At 37.9% G+C, this 24,176-nt stretch overlaps 1 protein-coding gene across 4 annotated transcripts in view; it reads left to right on the top strand.

Moving 5' to 3' along the window:
* LOC308613900 (heat shock 70 kDa protein 14) overlaps positions 1-16,650 on the top strand; it is a 34,077-nt gene extending 17,427 nt beyond the window's left edge. For 3 of the 4 annotated variants that reach the window (XM_081228006.1, XM_081228007.1, XM_081228004.1), the window contains 4 exons: positions 12,671-12,883; positions 13,333-13,506; positions 15,537-15,607; positions 16,476-16,650. In XM_081228006.1, the coding sequence (XP_081084132.1) occupies positions 12,671-12,883; positions 13,333-13,506; positions 15,537-15,607; positions 16,476-16,554 (537 nt within the window). In that variant the 3' untranslated portion in view covers positions 16,555-16,650. Of the gene's footprint in view, positions 1-26; positions 794-12,670; positions 12,884-13,332; positions 13,507-15,536; positions 15,608-16,475 lie in introns of those variants that run through there. The other variant, XM_081228005.1, reaches the window with a different exon arrangement.
* Positions 16,651-24,176: the final 7,526 nt, after the last annotated feature.

Genomic DNA, 24,176 nt, shown 5'->3' with positions numbered 1-24,176 from the left:
TGTTTAATGTTACCTTTTCTCCCAAGATTATTTCTACTCATTTAAAATACAGGGCTTCCCTGGTGGCGCAGTGGTTGAGAGTCCGCCTGCCGATGCAGGGGACACGGGTTCATGCCCGGGTCCAGGAAGATCCCACATGCCGCGGAGCGGCTAGGCCCGTGAGCCATGGCTGCTGAGCCTGCGCGTCCGGAGCCTGTGCTCTGCAACGGGAGAGGCCACAACAGTGAGAGTCCCGCATACTGCAAAAAAATAAATAAATAAAAAATAAAATAAAATACATATAAATTTTTTTATTTTTGTTAATAAAGGCATTTTCATATAAGAAAACTCAGAAAATAGGTAACCAGTGTTTTATTTTATAATAAACTAGTCTAATTTGTATGCACAATTTTGAATTCTATGTTCCTTAAATAATAATATAATCAATTTCTTTGCCCATATTACTGTGTAGTCTTCATCAACACAATTTTAAATAGACTCAATATCCTAGAAAAGGAAGAGCACCATAGATTACCTCATTGTTCTGTTTGGATTCCTAGATCAGGTCTTCCCCTCCCCAGAACAGTGATGCCCATCTTTTCCCATATTTAATGTTATTCCTTGGGATAGATTCCCATAGTAAAATCATTGGGTCAGAGAGTATAAATAGCTTAAAACTATTTTTACCTTCAGTTACCTTCCAAGAGAGTTGAATTAACTCATACTTTCATCAGCAGTATATGAGAAAAGACATTTTACTGTAACCTTGCTGACACTGAGTTTTATCATTTAAAGATAAATTTTCCATTAAGTAGTTGAAAAAGAGATATATTTTTACTTTATATTTTATTGGCTACTATAGGATTATTTTTAAATATTTATTATTAATATTATAAATAATAAATGTTTAATCTTGTGTTTCCTTATGTGTAAATATTTCATATTCTTTGCCTGTTTGATCAATTAAGTCTTAGTATTTTTTAAAATGTATTTGTGTAAATGCTTTATATAATCAGAAAATTAACTGCTATTTACTATAATCTTCTTTTGAGGCATGCAGTTTACTGTTTAACTTTGGTCCTGTTATGGAGGAGGGTATTTGACACACTGAGGTTTCATTTTTTTATCTATTTAAATCTGTTGGTCTGTTACTCTGATTTCTTCAGCTGCTTCTAAGTTTATAAATTCCATCTTTGTTCAGGTGTATTTAATACTATTTTCTTTTTGCTATAGTTTGAAACTTTTTATATTTTCACTATTTTGCTGTATGCTGTAAGATGGAAATTGCATTTTTTTGTCTTTTGGTGGAGGTTTTCCTTTCAGTTTAGTTCAGTAAGTATTTTTTTTGAACACTTATAACATGCCATGCGTTGTGCTAGGTGATTGGGGGTGTGTGTGTGGGGGGTTGAAGGTGGCTTACAAAGATTAAGGCACATGGAAGGGTGGTACCAGGCAGGGCTGGAAGGGAATGAGCTTGGAGACAGACCCGCCTGAACGGCGCTGGTAGTTCCAGAACAGGCAACTCAGTTACTTTCCTGAGCCTTACTTGTCTCTTCTTATTAAGGAGGGTGATAATACTTAACTTATAAGTATATAAGTATAACTTACTCTATAAGTTTGTTATGAGGATTAAATGAAATATCATGTATGGCACAGGGTGTGGTGTATTGTAGATGATCAGTTAATGTGAGTTCTCTTCCTTCATTAACTGGTCATACAGCCCTCACATTAGATACCACAAACGGTACGATCCTCAATTGCTTGACTAGAGGTCAAGTACATTCTTAGGATTAAGAATATTGTTAAAGATTCACTCTCCAGATACTTCTAAACTACAAACTTTTGAGAACTTAAAAATATAGAGTTGACTCTGTAGTTTGTTGACCTTGCAGCAGTAACAAACAACCCCCAAGTCTCACTGGTTTTCTACTGTAGACAATCTTTTCTTGCTAGTGTTTCACGTGGGCAGCTGAAGTTGGCCCTAGGTCTACTGCTATGGCTCTTTTCCGTGCTTCTCGTTCTACGACCCAGGCTAAAGGAGCAGCTCTCTGGGACCTGCGGTTCTCAAGGTGGAGGGGAAAGAGGAAGAGAGCTGGCGGAATGGGCAGGGCTTTTAAAGCTTCTGCTTAGACACATTGTACTTCAGTGTATTCACATTCATTTGGCCAAAGCTAGACATGGCCAGGCCTGAGTGCGTGGGCAGGGAAATCTCCACCTGCACGGAGGGCAGTGGCAATGGGCGGGGAAGTATAATCCTTTTATGGGGATGGAGGGAGGGCTTTACTGTCATTGACACATTTAATCCTCACAAAGGCATCAGGAGATAGGCACCGCTATCTCCATTTCCAGAGGAGGAAACTAAAAAGGTTCCAAAGAGGTTAAGTGCTTTGCTTAAAGTAACGCTGGCACGCTCGTGCTGGCACTGGAATTGGAGCTCACAGTCTGCCCTCGCAGTCCGTGCTCTTTCTTTACTCTTACTTATGCCCATCGCCTTTCCCACTTTAGTATCGGGCAGTCTAGTCTTAGGAGTATTTGTTTTTTCCCGAAGGAATCCTCTCATCGCTTGCTTGAGAAGGCCACGTCTGATCTCTGAGGACAGGGAGTGTCAGGGTTCCTACTCTTCATTACGTTAGACTTCCTTTATCCCCCTTGTGTTCAGCACCGTGCTCCCCTCTCTCCCCTGCTGTCCCCAAGCTGGGCTGAATCCCCGTGTTTGAGCGGGCAGGAGGCGCTGCTGGGTCAGGACCAAGGTCTGGGGGTCTGCTGGCCCCGTGTGCGTGCTGGCGGGGCTGCTCTCCACCCGGTGTCCCGCTTTCACCCCTCGGCTTGGCCCTCGCTTCCTGTGGCCTTTGGTGCTTCGCAGTCCCAAGCCGCTCTAGGTTCTGTGACTCAAACCACCTTGCTTCCCCTTTGGTTATCTCAGGCCACGTCAGCTTTAAGACAGTTACTTCTCTCCCTTTCAGCTTCCAAAATTTGCTGAAATCTCAAGCTCAAGTTCTCTCCTGCATTTATTCTGCCATTTATATCTTCTTAAATTCCCTTATTGTCTACAAGTGGGCTTGTAGAAGGATACGTAGATATACCAATGCAGTTAATTCTCGCCATTTTTACCAAGCATCCAGACTCTTCAGCTGCAATTTTAATACCTGCATAGTATTTTGTTGCATTGATGTATCATAATTTACACAGCCAATTATTATTTGTGTTGAGTGTGTACGTTATTTTGGTTTTATAAATAGCCGTCTTTGTGGCTTTGTTAACATCCTCAATTTCCTTGGAATAAGATTTGTGAGTAGAATCCCAAATTTTAAGACTTTTAGTATTTATCAGATCGCTCACCAAAAGCAATTTACTTTCTGAGTAAGTGTAAACCCTCATTATTAACGTTGCAATTTTTAAAAATTCTTTTTATTCATATTGGTTTTTTTCAGGGCGCTTTAGAATTATTTTTTCAACTTCTTAGATAAAAATCCCATTGTGATTTTTTTTTATTTATTATTATTTTTTTTGCGGTACGTGAGTCTCTCACTGTTGTGGCCTCTCCCGTTGTGGCGCACAGGCTCCAGACGCGCAGGCTCAGCGGCCATGGCTCACGGGCGCAGCCGCTACGCGGCATGTGGGATCTACCTGGACCGGGGCACGAACCCACGTCCCCTGCATCAGCAGGCAGACTCTCAACCACTGCGCCACCAGGGAAGCCTTTTTTTAATTTTTTTGGAGTTTAGTTGATTTACAATGTTGTTTTAGTTTCCGGTATACAGCAAAGTGACTCAGCTATACATATACATATATCCACTCTTCTTTAGAGTCTTTTCCCACACAGGCCATTACAGAGTATTGAGTAGAGTTCCCTGTTCTCGCTTCTTGTTTATATTTGATTGCCTTGGTCAGGCCTTGAATATTTTAGTTGACACTGGACCTCTTTCTTTTATTCTCTTTATTAGGGGAATAGTGTTAGTCGTTTACCAACAGATTTAATTACTGGTAACTGGTTTGAAATAGATTCTCTTTATCATATTGAGCACTTCTCTTTATTTCTTTTTAAAGGTGTTTTAATATGAAATAGGTGTTGAGTCATTACAATTGTTTTCGGACACCTGAAAGACAGTCTTATGGTTTTCTTTATATTTGTCTTCAAATTATTTGATGAATTATTGATAATTTCCTAATATGGAACTATCATTGTATTCCTGGGATAGATCTTATTTGGTTATGAGGAATTATTCTTTTGATATGTTAATTTTCTGTGATAATTCATGTATCATTTTCATGCTGTTCATGCTAAGTTAGCAGAAGTGAGATGGGCTATTTCGAACTTTCCTGCCTTATGCATATTGTCTGAATAACGTAACGCGTTTTAACATCAGACACTGGAAAGGGGAATCGTCCTGTGTTTTGGGTTGCATTGGTCTAAAGAAGTGCCTTAGCTTCTTGCCTCCAGCTCGTTCTCTCCTTCCTGGATGATGAGATGGGCCATGGCTTATCTATATGTCCCCAGGGCTTCCGTTTAGGGAGAGCCAGAGGCACATGGTTGAGTCTCAAGCAATGAGCGAGTGAGAAGCTGGAGCCAATGCTCAGACCTTTGCTAACCCTTCCTCTCCCCACCTCCCTTTTTTGTTTTCTGTCCACACAGCATGACCTGCTCTTTAAGGTTGTATAACTTTGTAAGCAGAGGCTACTTTTCTCTTTTAAAAGCTCCTGAGGCATACTCAAAGAAATAGGGGATTTTAAAGTGCTTGAACTTACCGAGAATGACAAAATATCACAGTATATCTAATTCATTTACTCAGAACAATACCTTCTAAACCAAGACATCCGGTGCTTTAATTTCCCTTTATTCCAAGGTAACATAATCATGCACGATGTTCTTCAGGAAATAGGCTGATAGTACCTTCCTTTTCTTCATAACCCAAAGCATAGTGTGAGAGAGGGTCCACGCTCACTTCATTTCGTCATGAAAAATATCAACTCACAAAATAGGTTTGCATGACTACTCCAAAGATACATGTACAATTCTCAAGTCCCCCTTCTATTCCACAATGTGGGAATATGATTTTAATTTATCACTTTCATAGCTGTAAATTAAGTTCAACATAAGAAAGTGTGCCAAATCCCTTGCCTTGTGAGTTTTCCAAAATACTCATTTCTCTAGGAATAAACAAATCAAATCCTTTACGGGGACCAAAGTATCGGTAGTGTTTATATGGAATTCAGTGTCAGTCATAAGCAAATCGTTGGCCCCAGTCTTATCCAATGCACTGATGCTGGGATTTTTCCCAAAGCTGATATGAAAGAAGGTCAGTTTCTTTCCGCACATAAAAATACAGTATGTGTATCTTAGGCCCTACACCACAATTAAGCTGCCCAGATGCCATGTAGTACAGTAGACTCACTGTACCATACCATAAAGAAGTATGTCCCTAACCATTTTTCCTGAGACACACAGTCCTGTTGATCTTCCTTTCATTCTCCTACTAGTTTGAGAACTGGGTTTAGAGAGTAAAGAGTTTCACATTGAACTCTTTGCTGTAAGAAAAGTAAGAGCACAAATAGGATTATAATTGCCAAGGACCAGTAGCTGATGGGAGGGCCATGGCAGGTAGTGGTGGGCTGGCTACACACACCATGAGCTGTTCTAGCCCAGAAGGGGCAGCTGCTGCTCCCCACCAGTCACTGCCATCCAGCGATGCAGGCCAGTGCTGTTGGAGCCCGGGACGTTTTAACAGACTCTCAAAACTAGGACTTACCATCAGACTTTTTTTTTTGCGGTACGCAGGCCTCTCACTGCTGTGGCCTCTCCCGTTGCAGAGCACAGGCTCCGGACGCGCAGGCCCAGCGGCCATGGCTCACGGGCGCAGCTGCTCCACGGCATGTGGGATCCTCCCGGACCGGGGCATGAACCCGTGTCCCTTGCATCGGCAGGCATCTCAACCACTGCGCCACCAGGGGGTGTTTCAATGTTAGTAGCTAATGCAGAACTTTTGAAAACACTATGTGAAGAGAGAAAATATAGCTTGCCTGATAGAATTTGCAAGTTGCTACTTGGCAACCTCTACTCCAGAACGTGTTGTTTTATTGCTGTTTATTTTTACTGTTTTGTTCCTGGCCTGTCAAGTGCTTATAAAATGGAATTTAATACGTTTTCATCTTTTTAAGTATTCCAGGTTAGTGCACAATGCATAAATATTCTCTGTTCCTCAAGAATTCTAAAGAATTTGCCTATAAACACATTTTGTCTGAAACTAATTTTTGAAGTATATTTATAACTTTAATAATTTCTTTTTATCACTTCAATTTTGAATTAAAGTATTTTATAGACCTATTTCATAGTGATTTAAACTTTTAACATACAACTTTGCATAATGTTCTTGTAATTTTTAATTTTACATAGCTTTTGATATTAAAATTTTCAAGTATAAAGAAGTTATTTAAATTAAAACTGGCCGATTTTTCTCTCTTTTTATTTTTCTTTTTGAGTTTATCTATTTTTTTCCTTCCCTAGGTTTTGTAGGTATTTGTTTTATTTTTTTTTTTGCTCCAACTCCTGGCACTACAACCCCAAAAAAACTTTCTTAGATTTTTTTTTTTCAGGTGATACATTTTTCTTTCCTAATTGTTTTATTTCTGGTTTGCACTTTATTTCTTCCAGTCTTTCCAGGATACTTTCATTATTTTTATAAATGTTTATTTTGAACATTAATTAATTTATTTTATTTTTTCCCTAACCAAAAAATTAACTACCGGGGTTCCCTGGTGGCACAGTGGTTGAGAGTCCGCCTGCCGATGCAGGGGACACGGGTTCGTGCCCCGGTCCGGGAAGATGCCACATGCCGTGGAGCGGCTGGGCCCGTGAGCCATGGCTGCTGAGCCTGCGCGTCCGGAGCCTGTGCTCCGCAACAGGAGGGGCCACAACAGTGAGAGGCCCGCGTACCACACACACAAAAAAATTAACTACCATTTTACTCATTAGCAGCTTGGTTTTATTCCACAGGCTCTGATAGATTTTATTACTTTCTTTATTATCAGAATAATCTTTAATATTTTCAATTTTCCTCTAAGTTTGCAAAAGAAATCTCAGACTACAGAGTAAATGTTTAAAGAATTTATTTAAATTAAAATTTTCTGGTTACTGTCAGCATTAATAATGACACACTATTAGTACTTTTTACCCTTTAAATGAGAATACCAAAAAACAAGATTTTCCAGGGTTTTTTTTGTTTTTTGTTTTAACACAGCACCACTTATTGCTTATTTATAAAGCATTTCGATGTTGACTATAAGAAGTTCATGAAAAGGCATAACCTCCACTTTTATTCTCATGGTATTTACCTGGGATCAGACATTTTAGAGAAGACTTTCCTTTTAACTTACCTCCAAAGCAGACTTTTGGGAGAACTCTGCCGAGGCAAACCTGCTTTTCTTTTTTCTTTGTAACCCTGAGTTGATGTTCCTCATGCCCTTACCTGTGGAGGAATGTGGTCTCCCTCCTCATTTCACGGCTGATGTGAGCGGGGCCTCATTTTCATCAGTTGTTCATCTTCTCCACCACATGGAGCTTTGAGAACATCCATATATAGACTGAAATTAGTAGTGATTATTGATGATTTCCCTCCTTGAGAGAACATATTCAATATTCTGCATACCCATGGAGTTACAAGTGTTAAACGTATTAATTAAGGAGGAAATTAAAATATTTATAAAGGAGCAATTTTATTTTATTCAGCTTTATTGAGGTATAATTGACAAAATTGTAAGGTATTTAAAGTACACAACATGAGATTTAGTATATGTATTGTGCAGGGATTATTACCATCGAGTTAATTAACACATCTATCACCTTACATATTAACCTTTTCTGCAGGAGGTGAAAACAGTTAAGTTTTACTCTCTTAGCAAATCTCAAATATACTACACAATACTGTCAACTGTAATTACCATGTTATACATTAGATCCTCAGACCTTATTCATCTTATAACTAGAAGTTTGTATGTACCCTTTTACCATCCCCTCCCTATTTTCCGTACCCCCTCAACCCCAACCATTTTTCTGCTTTCTGTTTCTATGAGTTGTTTTGTTTGTTTTGTTTTAATTTAGACTCCACGTATAAGTGATACTGTGCAGTATTTTTCTGTCTGGCTGGCTCATTTCACTTAGCGTAATGCCCTCCAGTTTCTTTCAAGTTGTTACAAATGGCAGGACTTCCTTCTTTAAACTGAATAATATTGCATTGTATATCTGTACCACATCTTCTTTATCCATTCATCCACTGACACACACTTATGATCTTTCCATAGTATGTTTCCAAATACCTTGGCTATTGTGAATAACGCTGCAGTGAACATGAGAGTACAGATATCTCTATGAGATAGTGATTTTGTTTCCTTTGTGTATATACTCGGAAGTGGGATTGCTGGATCATAAGGTAATTCTACTTTTAATTTCATGAAGAGTTTCCATACTGTTTTCCATAGTGGCTATACCAGTTTACATTCCCAACAGTGTATAAGTGTTCTCCTTTCTCTCCATCTTCACCAATATTTGTTATCTCTTGTCTTTTTAGTAATAGACGTCCTAACAGGTATGAGGTGATGTCTCATTGTGATCTTTATTTCCATTTCCCTAATGATTAGTGATGTTGAGCACCCTTTCAGGTACCTTCACCTGCTTGTAAGTCTTCTTTGGAAAAATGTCTATTCAGGTCCCTTGCTCATTTTTAAATTGTGCTATTTGGCTTTTTGCTATTGAGTTAATGAGATTCTTGTGTATTTTGGATATTCACCCCTTTTTAGATATATGATTTACAAATATTTCTCTCATTCAATAGGTTGCCATTTCATTTTGTTGATGGTTTCCTTTGCTGTGCATGCTTTTTAGTTTGATAAGTCCCACTTGTTTGTTTTTGCTTTCCTTTGCTTTGGGTGTCAGATCCAAAAAGCATTGCCAAGACCATTGTCAAGGAGTGTACCCCTTATGTTTTCTTCTAGGAGTTTTATCGTTTTAGGTTTTATTCCATGTCTTTAATCCATTTTGAGTTGATTTTTTTTTTTTTTTCTTTTTGCGGTATGCGGGCCTCTCACTCTTGTGGCCTCTCCCGTTGCGGAGCACAGGCTCCGGATGCGCAGGCCCAGCGGCCATGGCTCACGGGCCCAGCCGCTCCGCGGCATATGGGATCCTCCCAGACCGGGGCACGAACCCGTATCCCCTGCATCGGCAGGCAGACTCTCAACCACTGCGCCACCAGGGAGGCCCTTGAGTTGATTTTTATGTGTGGTGTAAGATAGTGGTCCAGTTTCATTCTTTTGCATGTAGATATCCAGTTTTCCCCACCCCATTTATTAAGGAGACTCTTCTTTCTTTGTTGTATATTCTTGGCTCCTTTATTGAAAATTAATTGACCCTATATATGTGGGTTTATTTCTGGGCTCTCTGTTCTGTTCCATTGATCTATTTGACTTATTTTATGCAAATACCATACTGTTTTGATTACTACAGCTTGTAATATAGTTTGAAATCAGGAAGTGTGATGCCTCCAGCTTTGCTCTTCTTTCTCAAGATTGTTTTGGCTATTTGGGGTCTCTTGTGGTTCCACACAAATTTCAGGATTGTTTTTTCTATTTCTATGAAAAATGCCATTGGAATTTTGATAAGGATTACATTGAATATTGGGGGTAGTAAGGACATTTTGACAATATTAATTCTTCCAATCCATAAACCCGGAATATCTTTCCACGTATTTGTGTCTTCAGTTTCTTTCATCAAAGTCTTGCAGTTTTCAGGGTACAGATATTTCACCTTCTTGGTTAAATTTATTTAAGTATTTTATTCTTTTTGATAGTCCTGTAAATGGGATTGTCTTCTTAATTTCTTCATCCAATAATTTGTAGTGTGTAGAAAGTAATTTAAAGTAATTTTTGATAGGTATGACCTTACTATTGCCATTTTGTTAATCATATTCTGTCTGTTTTGTAGTTCATTTCTTTCTTTCCTGTCCTCTTCTTTCATGATTTGATGACTTTCTGTAGTGGTTTGCTTTCATTCTTTTCTCTTTACCTTTTGTGTGTCTACTACAGATTTTTGTTTTGTGGTTACCATGAAGCTTATACAAAACATCTTATACAGTTAAAATAGCCTATTTTAAGCTGACAACAACTTAACTTCAAACGCATACAAAAGCTCTACATTTTTACACTCCTTCTCCCCACATTTTATGTTTTTGATGTCACAGTTTATATCTTTTGTGTATCCATTAACAAGTTATTGTAATTACAGTTATTTTTAATGCCTTTGTCTTTTTTTTTTTTTTTTTTTTTTTTTTGCGGTACGCGGGCCTCTCACTGTTGTGGCCTCTCCCGTTGCGGAGCACAGGCTCTGGATGCGCAGGCTCAGCGGCCATGGCTCATGGGCCTAGCCACTCCACGGCATGTGGGATCTTCCCAGACCGGGGCACGAACCCGTGTCCCCTGCATCGGCAGGCGGACTCTCAACCACTGCGCCACCAGGGAAGCCCAATGCCTTTGTCTTTTAACCTTTGTACTAAGGTTATAAGTGATTTACCCACTACCATTATAATACTGGAGTATTCTGAATCTAACTATATTTATCTTTACCAGTGAGTTTTATACTTTTATATGTTTTCATGTGTATTAATTAGCATTTTGTTTAAACTCAAACAACTCCATTTGACCTCTTTTGTAAGGCCAATCTAGTAGTGGTGAACTCCTTCAGCTTTTGTTTGTGTGAAAACACTCATCTCTCCTTCAGTTTTGGAGAGCAGCTTTGCTGAATTGGGTGTTCTTGGCTGACGGTTGTTTTCTTACGGCACTTTGAGTATCTCCCTTCTGGCTTGCAAGATTTCTGTTGCAAGACCCACTTATAGTTTTAAGGGTGTTCCCTTGTATCTAACCAAGTTGCTTTTCTCTTGCTGCTTTTAAGATTTTCTGTCTTTAACTTTTGGCAATTTAATTATGATGTGTCTCAGTGTGGGTCACTTTAGATTCATCTTATTTGGTACTTTTTGGGCTCACTGCATCTGGCTGTTTCTTTCCCCAGATTAGGGAAGTTTTCAGTCATAATTTCTTTGAGTAAGCTTTCTGCCCCCCTCCCCCCTCCACATCTCCTTCTGAGACCCTTATATTTGCATATATTGGTCCACTTACTGGTGTTCAGTAAGTCCCTGAATGCATCTTCATTCTTCTTCCTTTTTGCTCCTCTGAATAAATTCCTCTGCCCTGTCTTCAAATTCACTGACCCTTTCTTTCACTTCATTTAGTGTGCTGTTGAAACCCTCTATTGAGTTTTTAAGTTCAGTTATTGTATTCGTCAGCTCTATGATTTCTCTTTGGTACTTTATATTTTCTGTCTCTTTGTTGAAATCCACACTTTGTTCATGTATTACCCTCCTGACTTCATTGAGCATCTTTATTACTGTTGTTTTTAACTCTATCAAGTAAATCACTTATCTTTGTTTCATTAAGATCATTTTCTGGAAATTTATCTTGTTATTTTGTTTGGAACATATTTTTCTGTAACTGCATTTTCCTAGACTCTCTGTGTTGGTTTCTGGGCTTTACATAAAACTGCTATACCTCAAAAAAAAAAAAACTGCTCCCTCTTCCAGTTTTGACAGACTGGTCTTGTGTAGGAGATGAACCTTGTCAGTCAGCCCTACCTGAGTTCCTCGTAGCTTCTCAAAACTTTGTGCCCGTCTAAGCTGCCATTTGTGTTCTTGGTGGCTCTCAGTATTTGAGGGTGTGCCAAGACCATCATGAGTGATGATAATCAAACAAAGAGGAAGATCAAAGGCAGCACCTAGATATAGGCTGATTAGAAACCAGACCCTCAGGCAGCAGCAGCTGGGAAAGGATGCAGTCACACCCTTCCAGGGAGAAGCTGGGAGATGGGCATGCTTGCCTTCTCCCTCTGTGCTGAGCCCTGGTGTATAGCCACAGGGCAGGAGTTGCTCCTTTGCCCATTTAAAAACGGCTTCTTTGTTTGCTGTCATCCTATGGGACTCATGAATGCAAGCCCTGTTGGCTCTCAGAGCTAGAGATCTGGGGGCCCATCCTTTGGGTGGCAGCTATAAAAGTTGGGGCACTAGATGTGTGGGCAGGCTCATAAAGGGACAATTTTATATGGAGTTTTTGTGTATATTTAATCAAGTGGTACCTAGAGCTTAAAACGTAGTTGTATAAGAAACATCTTTTTCCTCAAGAAAATTATTATTCCACAGTGAAGACAAAATCTATGGCATAGTTTTCACATAGAGAAGATTACCACTGTTTATTTTGTCAGAAATGCTGTGATTTATGTAAACACTTCCTTTAGATAATGCTTGAACCGTACGAAATATTAAGTACAATATTTCCTATACAAATGTGTATCTATGGTTAAGCCTCATATGCCCAGTATTCATCATGAGCCACATATATGTTATTATATTTTCTAATATGTGCTGAGATCTCCTCATTTTAAATTTTGTTGCTATGGGTAAATAGTATGTTAAATATTTATAATGTATTAAATACATATTTATATGTATATATGGTAAGTATAACATAAAATAATATGTTAAAATAGGGCTTCTTATATTTTACCTTTTCATGTGATGAAGACGACTCATCCTGTTACACTTAATTTTGAGAAACAATCATTGTTCTAAAAGTAAAAAACAAAATTATTTTTATTTTCTAGGTTGTCCTTTGTGGAGGGTCTTCTCGAATCCCAAGGCTACAGCAAATGATTAAAGATCTTTTCCCAGCTGTTGAGCTTCTCAATTCTGTCCCTCCTGATGAAGTTATCCCTATTGGTGCAGCTATGGAAGCAGGAATCCTTATTGGGAAAGAAAATCTTTTAGTGGAGGACGCTCTTAAGATAGAGTGTTCAGCCAAAGATATTTTAGTTAAGGTATGTTGAGCTTTTCTTCACTTTTCCATAGTAGTATAAATTTATTGCCACAGGTTTACATACGTACTGTTTTTAAAATAAAACTTTGTGTACTGGTAAAAATTTTAAATTTCGATTATAAGTTTACTTTTAATGAGCTTCTGATATTCTTTTAGTTAGTATTAATCTAATATGTTAATTTCGTAATTAACTGTTTTCAAGCTTAAGATTCTAATACAAGTAGAGAGGTTTTATTTATACAAGTAGAGAGGTTATATAATACAAGTAGAGAGGTTCAATTTATTTTTAAATAAAGTGGGTCGGGATTAAGGATCATTTCTATTGTCTTCTCTTTGCCACTGTGTAGTTTCCAGATTATCAACAGGAACATATGTTAATTTATAATAGGAGTGATTTTTTATAATTGTAATGATATCAAAGGATGTGCATATTATTTTCCTGCTTATTAGGGAGTCGATGAATCAGGAGCCAACAGTTTCAAAGTACTGTTTCCGTCGGGGACTCCTTTGCCAGCTCGAAGACAGCACACGTTACAGGCCCCTGGAAGTACATCCTCAGTATGTCTTGAACTCTATGAGTCTGAGGGGAAAAACTCTGCAAAAGAGGAAAACAAGTTTGCACAGGTGACTACATCAGATTGGACTATGAACTAATCAGTTGAAACGGTTTAGTTTTTCCTTCTGGATTAGACTCAGTTTAATATCAATTAATATAATATGCATATAGGACATTTAACACATTTTTATGAATGGATTACTTGTACTTATTTATTTTTGAAAGAGAGAAGAAATAGGCAATTTCACTTTGAAAGAGTTAGAGGAAAATAAAGTACAATTGTATTTCTACTGCTTGTCTTTGTGCTCTTAACCCTCCTTGGTAGTAAGGTCAGTGGCAGGGGAAATGACATTTCTTTGTTTGCTAAATGCCAGGTGTGCTGGACTAGGCAATTTACAAACATAATCTCAAAATGCTGTGAGATAGACATTATTATGTGCATTTTATAGATGATTCAGAAACAGGCTCATGGTAGTAAATACCTTGTTATTTTCTTGACTGAGCTGAGATTTAGCCTCAGGTTGGTTTTACTCCTGGGCCCATGCTCTTGCCATTATACCATGCTGCCTCTGACATAGGATAAGTTTGTTTTTTCAAATACCACATGCATATATCATAGGATATGGTCCTCCACATCCTTTAAAAGGAATGAGGTGGAGCCATTGTATTTGCTTAGAAACATGCCCAAGTATGGTTTCATTAAAGCACACACACAAGGACTGCAGAACCGTATTTACAGCATGGTACCATTGTGTTTAAGTAAAACGATTGAGAGCGTGGCTGTGTGTGAAGGAGTGGTGTTTGGATAGGTGTGTGTATTTAGATACCCATGCGTGGATACAGAAAGTAACTACAGGTATTTGAACTGTACTGAGGAAACTTAACAGTGGGTAGATTTGAAGGTACCAAGAAGGTTTTTTTTTTTTACTTTTTAACACTTTATACTGAATTTTTTACAGACAGCACAGAACATGAAGATTAATTACTTTTACAGTAAAAATAAAACAAACGTAGGTAACAAAAGAGAATGTATAGTATCTTTAGCTTTATATCTGTTTTCTAATTTCAACAAAAGGATAATGAAAACACACACACACATAATATGTCTGGGCTCCACCTCAGACTTAACATCTTAGGATCTACTGGAGAAGGGCTCTTTCAACTAGTCAAGGTTTCAAAGCTCCGCCAGATGTTTCTGTGGTATATCACTATAAAAGCATTTTCCTGTGCACCAGATTTCTAAACTCAGGTGGAAGTCTTAGTATTCCTCTCTGGTACATTTCTTACCTTTTCTCTCCACATACTACTCTTGAGACACTACAGCTACCGTCACTACATCCTAACTTACAGATGCTGGAAAGAGAAAAATTAGTCACATAATACTTTATTTGGAAGAGAATCTTCTAGAGATTCCATCTGTTCTAACGTCCTCATTCTACAAATGAGTAGACTTAGTACTTACCTAAGATCATAAAACTTGATTTTGGCAAAATCTGAAAAGTCACTTTTAAACTTGGTCTATTGGTATACCTTCCTTTAGGAAACCAAGGAATTTTATAGTAAATTCATTAGTATCTCTTACTTACAAATGTAATCTTAGCTGTACAAAAGAATTTGACATGTATTTCTTTTAAATAGGTTTTCCAAGTGCATTTAAAATATTTGAATTTTTTAAAGTATATATAAAAGGCTTACCAAAATGTAATTTACATGTTACTATAATGGTGCAATTACCAAAAAGAAGAGCAGTCTTTATTTTGTTTTCTTTTTTTTTTTTTTTTTTTGGTCTTTATTTTCTGAGACAAACAGTACTTCATGTAAATAATCATCTTAATCTAGGACATGACATTTAAGAGGGACAAATATATTAAATATATTAGTTATCTTACATGCCCTCTTTTTAGAGGAGACATGTCAGTTAAGAAAGCTTAATTCTATTTTCCAAATTATGATAAATGGTAGGAGAATTGAACACGGCCCTGTTTTAAAAGATTCATTTCAGTAATGAGTAAGATTTAGTCCATTGGAATAATTGATGCATCAATTTATTAATATCTCAAAGTACTAAATCATCCTTGTATTATTTTTGCCTAAACAGGTTGTACTCCAGGATTTAGATAAAAAAGAAAATGGATTACGTGACATATTAGCTGTTCTTACTATGAAAAGGTAAAAAATTAAACTACTTCTGATGTTAAGAAAATTCGCTTTGAGACTTGACCTTTTTTATTAGTTTATTGATTCTTAACCTGTTGTCATTCTGGGAAAATCATTTATTAAAAACTTATAAAGATCTTATCAGTAACTTAAATTTTTGCCCTGTAAAATTACTATATTTACAAAGAAAATTATATCTCAGGTCATTTGCACTCTGAATTTTTTATGAACTCTTTGATTATTATGGGTGTAGTCAACCTAAAAAACTGGTCCATGCAAGTTTGAGATATAATTTTCATCAACTTTAAATATAATTTTCTGAGATTTACATAATTGATTTTTTGTCCTATGAAAGGGTAAGTTTATTTCAATATTGCAAGAGGAAATCTGTAGAAAATAAATTACTAATTAAATCCAGTTATTATCATTTCCTTAACAACAGTCCATCCATAATACTATGTGTTACAAGTAAATCAGTTCCAAATTAACATTAAGGACAATTCATTCCATAAACCATAATTAGTCAAAATGTAGAATTCATTAGGGTAGGTCTGCCATGGCCTGGGCTTGAAGACAGCTTGATACTTCTTGAACTTGCATGAAGTTTTCAACTTAAGGTATTTATCATCATGGGTTCTCAAGGAATACAACTTTTCATCACAGTGATCTAGGAGGAAATTTTTAAGAACAACTACCTAATTATGGCATACGGTTCTAAATGTAAAGACATAAAGTTGTGTCTCTTCTTTATCTCTTAATGCTCTTCTTTCAAAAAGTAAAATGATCTCTTGTTTACTCAAAGTCCTCAAGTAATTTCTTAAGGACTATCTGTTTTTATAAATTGAGCTTATGAATTGTTATTTATTTTTTGTTTGCTTAGGGATGGATCTTTACACGTGACATGCACGGATCAAGAGACCGGAAAATGTGAGGCAATCACTATTGAGGTGGCATCTTAGTGTTTGAGAGAAACCATGCATTTTTTAGAACTAAAATATCAACATTATTTGTTTTGTTTATAAATGATGTTTATATTAAAATACTTTTTGAATGAACTGTATGATTTATGTTTCTATTTTAACTACAGTATATTGTTAAGTGTTGCAACCTTTTTTGTTTGTTTGTTTTCCATTAAAGATTTCCTTTATTAGTGAGAAATACAAGGAACTTTTTCTACCATGGAGCTATTTAGAATTAAATTGTTTGAGTGGATTGAAGGGAACTTTACCAGAAATTTAACGTTGCATTTTAAAATTGTTTCTGTCTTTAGAACTTCTGATTTTAAGAAGTCGTTTGTTAATTCTTATTAGATAACTAAGAACAATTTAAAAGTCTTTGATATTAAATGAAACAAAATTGCAGAGCCATATGCAAAGTAAGGTACCATTTTTGCTTAAAAGAAAAAACTAAACTCATAAACTCAATAATTGTTTATAAATATGCATGTGACATATGTAGAGAAAAGTATAGAAGACTAAACACCAGACTTTTAACAGTGGCTTCTTTTGTGGAGGGAAATAGGGGAGAGGCACTTTTTCTTTTTACAATTATGTTAAGTTTGATTTTTCCCTCTAACAGATATGTTTCTCCTTTGAAATTGAAAGATTTTTTTTTATTTTGAAGAGAGGGCTAGCCACATTCTGTTCACCAGAAAACGTTGACTAGTGCATTGAGAATGCTCAGTGGGTTACTAAGGAAAAAGATTATTCTCTTAGTAAAACAAGACAAGTAATCTGCCTGTATTGAGGGGAGAGCTTGAAGGTGAGCCGTGCACATCAGACTCTAGATTTTATTACCAAGAGAGGATTTCCATTCATTTCTCTCCTTGGTTCCCAGCAGACTGAGAAGAAATATCTTGACTCAGTAAAATTTTAAAACTGTGCTATTTTCCACCTGTTCAAGCTTTGGGATGTGCTTTATTATTATAGCTGCTTTTTATGGAGTTAGATGGCAGTAATCTTCTATTTCTAAAGATGCAGAAACCAAATAAATTTTTTATTATTATTCTGCATCAAATTATTGACAGAAACACAAGGAAAATTCAGGTATGAGTCTAAGTCCACAAAGAGGCAGCCTCAAAGGTATATCCTTTTGACTAAGGCTGAGTACTTAGTTATCTTTTATGATCTTTTCCCAAGTTACAAAAACTTTGAAATAAAATAATTATATATAAGCCATTAAGTATTTTCAGAAAATAGGAAGATACCAGCTGAACTAGTTGAACTGCTACATCTAAATGCTTTCAGTTATGCTTTGGAAAAGTGCTGTAGGATTTTATTTTGTAGTTATTGTTAGCTCTTTAGACCAGGGGTTGGCAAACTATTGGCAGTGTGCCTGTCCTAGCCCACGCCTATCTTTGTAAATAAAATTTTACCAGAACATAGCCACACTCAAACGTGTATGTGTTGTTTGTGATTGTTTGCCACTCTAATGGCAATGTTGAATGGTTGCAACAGACTGTGTGACCCACAGAGCTTTAAATATTTACCATCTGGCCCTTTACAGAAAAAGTTTGTCAACCCCTGAAATAGATTATCGAAACTTATAGAATAAAATATCATAAGGATTTATTCAAGATTTTTCTTCCCTTCCATATCCATGTAATAATTTACTTATTTGACTGCTTATTTACTTATTTCTCCACTGGATTATTAAGCATTGTGAAAGCAAGAGACTCTTAAGTTTTAGGCACCATCATGTCCTAGCCCTAGAATAATCCCTGAACGTCGGTGTTCAGTAAATGTCTATTGAATAAGTGAATTACATGGAAGAAAAAATAACAATGTCATCTTCGTATCCTACAGGACAATGGCCAGTAAATACAACTTTTGCATATTTTATGGTTTGTTTAGAAATACAGTAGAAAAAGAAAGGAATACCACTGCGTCTTTACTGGTCTTCTTTGCACCTTTTTTTCCCCCAAACATACCAGATTTGAAATTGTCATCAAAAGTGCTCTGTTGCTCAGTGAAATATAAAGTTGATCCTTGAACAACTGGGGGTTGGGGTGCCTACCCTCCACGCAGTTGAAAGTCCACACATAGCTTTACAGTCAGCCCTCCATATCTGTGGTTCCACGTCCATAGGTTTAACCAACCGCAGAGCTCTCATGGTACCTATTTATTTAAAAAAATCCGCCCGTTAGTGGACCTGCACAGTTCTAACCTGTGTTGCTCAAGAGTCAACTGTACTCCCAAATTTTCTTGTATCCACAAATAACAAGTTTTCTTTTTTTTCTTCTAAATTTATGGAAGATTTGCCAATTAAATTTTCTAGTGTTTTTTTTTAAGGTGAGAATACCTTTAACATTTTTCTGATTATACATGTTCATTATAAAATTAAAATTTAAAAAGAAGATAATATAAAACATCCTATATTCTACCACCCAGAGTAACAACTGTTAAGATATTTTTGGTGAACATCTTGATAATCTTTTCAGTCACTTTCTAATTATCTTTGCAGTATCTCATATATGTTTAAAACCCTGAGTGCTTTTACCGGCAGAATGTTATGTCAAATTATAATTTTGCTATTTACATATCTGACATTGTCTAAAGGACGGAGCCAAATATAAATACAGGAAGAAATGCCTGTATACAATATGATATATAATAATACATAATATATTCACAGTATATGTAATGCTATGAAAGTTTTGGGAAGCCACAAAATATTTCATCGCAAAGAGCTTTTAAAGATTGAGGGGCTTCCCTGGTGGCGCAGTGGTTAAGAATCTGCCTGCCAATGCAGGGGACACGGGTTTGAGCCCTGGTCCAGGAAGATCCCACATGCCGCGGAGCAACTAAGCCTGTGTACCACAACTACTGAGGCTGCGCTCTAGAGCCCATGAGCCACAACTACTGAGCCCACGTGCCACAACTACTGAAGCCCGTGCGCCTAGAGCCCCTGCTCACTGCAACTAGAGAAAGCCCGTGTGCAGCAGCGAAGACCCAATGCAGCCCCCAAAATTAATTAACTAATTAATTAATTTTTTTTAATTAAAAAAAGAAAGATTGAAAACAAAGTATCAGAGGGCTTCCCTGGTGGCGCAGTGGTTGAGAGTCCGCCTGCCGATGCAGGGGACATGGGTTCGTGCCCCGGTCCGGGAAGATCCCACATGCCACGGAGCGGCTGGGCCCGTGAGCCATGGCTGCTGAGCCTGTGCGTCCGGAGCCTGTGCTCCGCAACGGGAGAGGCCGCAACAGCGAGAGGCCCGCGTACCACAAAAAAAAAAAAAAAAAAAAAAAGTATCAGAGCACAAAAACAAGTCCTATGGGAAAATGCCAGGATTTCTAAAATAACTGCGAGTGACCATGTAACATTTATAATAATACTGCTGTTAATTTGCTTTAATTCATTTTTCCTTTTTAAATTGTGGTTTTACCACGAGTAGTTGCAATAGAGAGAGTAATGTGGCATGTATGATTTCTGTGTTCTACTTTTTTTGTTTGTTTGTTTTTGGCTGCACTGCATGGCTTGCAGGATCTTAGTTCCTGACCAGGGACTGAACGCCCAGGCCCTTGGCAGTGAAAGCCCAGAGTGCTAACCACTGGACTGCCCGGGAGTTCCCTATTTCTGTGTTCTAGATATGGAAATAGATTCAGAGAAGTTAAATAACTTCCCAAGGTCTCACAGCAAATAAATGGTGGATTTTGAAGTAATATTCAGGTGCGTTTTTGGTAAACTTAACTTTTTCTGATTGCTTACTATCCTAAGCACATTATGTGCCCTTTTTTTTTAATTTAAATTCACACTTTCTGGTGTCCGTTCTACTATTCTTCTCTGCCTCTAGAAGAAGAAACTCTATTTAAATGGAAAAGGAGACATTCCATAGCCCTCCAGAAATATATTTTCAGTGGTCTTTATGGAAAAAAAACTGGGATATGGAGGCATAATCCTGTATTTTTATTTTTTTCTTGAGGACACTGGTGTATGTTTCTTAGTGCCTTTTTATTTCCCTCTTCATTTATAGCCAGGATTTATCAGACTTCTTAGTCTCATGATTCCTTTACACTCTTAGAAATTATTGAGAACCTAACTTTTGTTTATATTTGTTATATACATTGTTATTTACCATGTAGAAATTAAAACCAAGATATTTTTTAAATCATTTTTTAAATTAAAAAAGTTAATGTTAACATAAGTAACATTTTTATGAAAAATAACTTTTCAAAAAAATTTAGTGGCAAGAATGGTATTGTTTTACATTTTTCAAATCTCTTTAATGTCTGGCTTAAGAAGATTGCTCGATTCTGCTATCTGCTTCTTCATTCAATCTGTTTCAGTATCTAAGTTGTGTAACCTCTGGAAAACTTCATATACTTGTGAGAGGAGAGTGAAGAAGGCAGATAACATCATTTTGGTATTATTGTGAAATAGTTTTGAACTTAAGAGCCCCGGAAGGGTCTTAGGGTCCCTGTACAATACAATGAGAGTTGCTGCTCTAGACAGTAGACACAGTGATGCGTGTTGAGGACACAAGGCCTAATCTATTCTCTGGAATTAATGGGAGCCAAAACCAGAAAAACAAAGGAAACAATTGATTTACAAAAGAGTCTAATACATTCATTCTATAAATTTGTAGTGAAACTGATCAAGACCCAAAAAACAGACAAGATAACTGCAAGTTTTGATAAGTGCACTTAAGAGTGCAAAGGAGAAAGAATAGAAGACCAAAGATACCTCCTTTAGACAGGGTGACCAGGAGAGGCCTCTAAAGAAGTGACACTTAGGGCTTCCCTGGTGGCGCAGTGGTTGAGAGTCTGCCTGCCAATGCAGGGGACACGAGTTCGTGCCCCGGTCCGGGAGGATCCCACATGCTGCGGAGTGGCTGGGCCCGTGAGCCATGGCCGCTGAGCCTGCGCGTCCGGAGCTTGTGCTCTGCAACGGGAGAGGCCACAGCAGTGAGAGGCCCGCGTACGCAAAAAAAAAAAAAAAAAAAAAAAGAAGTGACACTTAAGCTGAGACCCAGCCACGTGGAGAGAGAGAGTCCTCTGAACTGGGAAGTAATTTAGAGCTGCCTTAAGTTATTTATTTCCTTGTTTATTATCTGCTCCTCCCACAAGGATATAAGCTCTCTGAGGAGTGGGTCTGTTTCTTTGTTGTCCATTGTTATATTGCCAGCACCTCGTACAGTACGTGGCACATAGGTGCACGGTGCAGATTTCTGAATGAGTGAAACAAGTCCTAGAGAGCAGCGAGCAGAGGGAGAGGGGCACAAAGTAAGGCTCAGGGGGCAGTCCCACGAGGCTGTGTAGGCCATCAGAGGTTAAGGTTGTATTCCAGGCACATTGGGAATTTAGAACAGAAGGAGGACATGTCCCACTTCGGTTTAAGGCTACTTTTTCAGCTGTATGGAAGATGGGCTGGAGGGGAGCAATAGTGGAGTGACACCACGTAGGCTTTTGCAGGACTCCAGGTGAGAAATGACAGCCTGTACCAAGCAGTAGTGATAGAGAAAAGGGGCAGAATCAAGGTGTATTTTGGACCTGGCACTGACCCGACTTGCTAATGGAATTAATTTGGAGAATGAGGATAGGAAGTGACAACTAGATTTACTTCTTGAACACCTGAGCAGCTGGTGCCAGTGTATGGAGATGAGATGGTTCATGGGCCTAGTGTGGAAAAGACCAGGTCAGGAGGCAAAAATCAAGGGTACTCTTATGAGTACAGTTAGTCCCCTCTTACCCAAGGCTTCACTCTCCAAGGTTTCGGTCACCCACAGTCAACCTTGGTCTGTGAATATGAAATGGAAAATTCCAGAAATGATCAATAAGTTTTAAATTGCACACTGTTCTGAGTAGCGTGATGACATCTTGGCCGACCTGGGACATGAATCGTCCCTTTGTCCAACGTATCTCGCCCCTTAGTCATTTAGTAGCCGTCAGGGTTATCAGATTGACTGTCACAGTATCACAGTGCTTGTGTTCAGGTCACCCTTATCTTACTTAACAAGGACCCCAAAGCACACGAGGAGTGATGCTGGCCATTCAGATGTGCCAAAGAGAAGCCATAAAGTACTTCCTTTAAGTGAAAGGGTGCAAGTTCTCGACTTAGTAAGGAAAGGGAAAAAGTCATATGCTGAGGTTGCCACCATCTTCAGTAAAAACAAATATAGGAAAAAGAAATTGGTGCTAGTTTTGTTGTCGCACCTCAAACTGCAAAAGTTACGAACACAGTGAGTTGTCATGCAAGATATTTTGAGAGAGACCACATTCACATAACTTTCATTACAGTATAACTGTTCTACTATTATTAGTTATTGTTGTTAATCCCTTACTGTGCCTAATTGGTAAAATAAACTTTATCATAGGCATGTATGTATAGGAAAAACCGTAGTATATATAGGTTTCAGTACTATTTGTGGTTTCAGGCATCCACTGGGGGTCTTGGAACTTATCTCAGGTAAATACGGGGTGTGTTCAGTTTGAGATGTTTGTTTAACACCTAAATGGATGTGTCAGCTAGACACTGTGGATATTCAAGTCTGGAATTCGGAGTAGAGGTCAGGGCTGGACACAAAAAGTTGGGAATCTTAACCATAAAGATATTTAAGTTCATGGGATTTGAGGCAGTCACTTAGGAAAAAAACATAAGAGAAATGTCTCAAGGCCAAGCCTCGAGGAACCCCAACATTTAGGTTGGATAGAGGAAAGGGAGCCAAAAGGGGGAGTGAAGAGTGGCCAATGAGGTGGGGGGAAAACCAGGAGGGCAGTTGGTGAGGATGGATGCTCTCCTCCTTCCTAGGTGTAAGAGCACATACGAAGAGCAGAGAGTACATTCGGGGGTGTGGGGAGAAGCCCCAGAAAGAGGCTTGGCTGGAGGTGAGGCTCTGTCCAAGTCTTAAAGGGTCTGTAGGAGTAATCCTAGCACAGATGGGGAAAGTAGGCATTTTCTAGGCAGAGAGAACAGGTTTGACCAAAGTCCTGCAGACAAGGAGCAGGGAAATGAATACTCGAGGAAGTTACGAATTAGAACAGGAGGAGATGATGAGCAATGAGGCTTGAGAAGTGGGCAGGAACCACCAATCAAAAAGGGCCTTCCATGTAATAGGGTTGGAGGACTTTTTATTCCTTATTATCAAGGTAATAAAACGCTCATTATAGAAAATATGTAAAAACAAGAAGTCAAAAAGGAAACCACTTCCCAGAGATCTTATTATCTATCTTCCTATACATTTCCTTACATAGTTGACACTCTGTATGTTTTACAGCTTTTTGTTTTTATATGTTTTGCTTAAGAAGTTTTGTTAAACACTTCTCCATGATACCAAAGGCTTCATAAACATCTTTTTTAATGACTAGACACTATTTCATAACGTAATCAAAACAAATTAATTCCTTTAATGTTCTGTGTTTATTTCCAACATGTCAAACTTACACTGAATGCTTTAAAATATTTTTGTATTTTACACAAATTTCTTTTAAAAATCCTTGGTAGACGTCAAACGGTTTTCTACCGAACTTTCGCAATTTACTCTTGGCAGACTTCTGCCTCAGATTGTTTAGAACAATCACCATGGATGCGGTGCGACGACTGGATGGGGGCGGGCTGGGGGGTGGAGACCGGTGTGGGCCCGGTG

The sequence above is a fragment of the Mesoplodon bidens genome (genome assembly GCF_964165515.1).
Source record: "Mesoplodon bidens genome assembly, chromosome: 3".
Classification (NCBI taxonomy): Eukaryota; Metazoa; Chordata; class Mammalia; order Artiodactyla; family Ziphiidae; genus Mesoplodon; species Mesoplodon bidens.
Note: the sequence above shows the minus strand (reverse complement) of the source record. Positions and strands in the feature narration are given on the sequence as shown.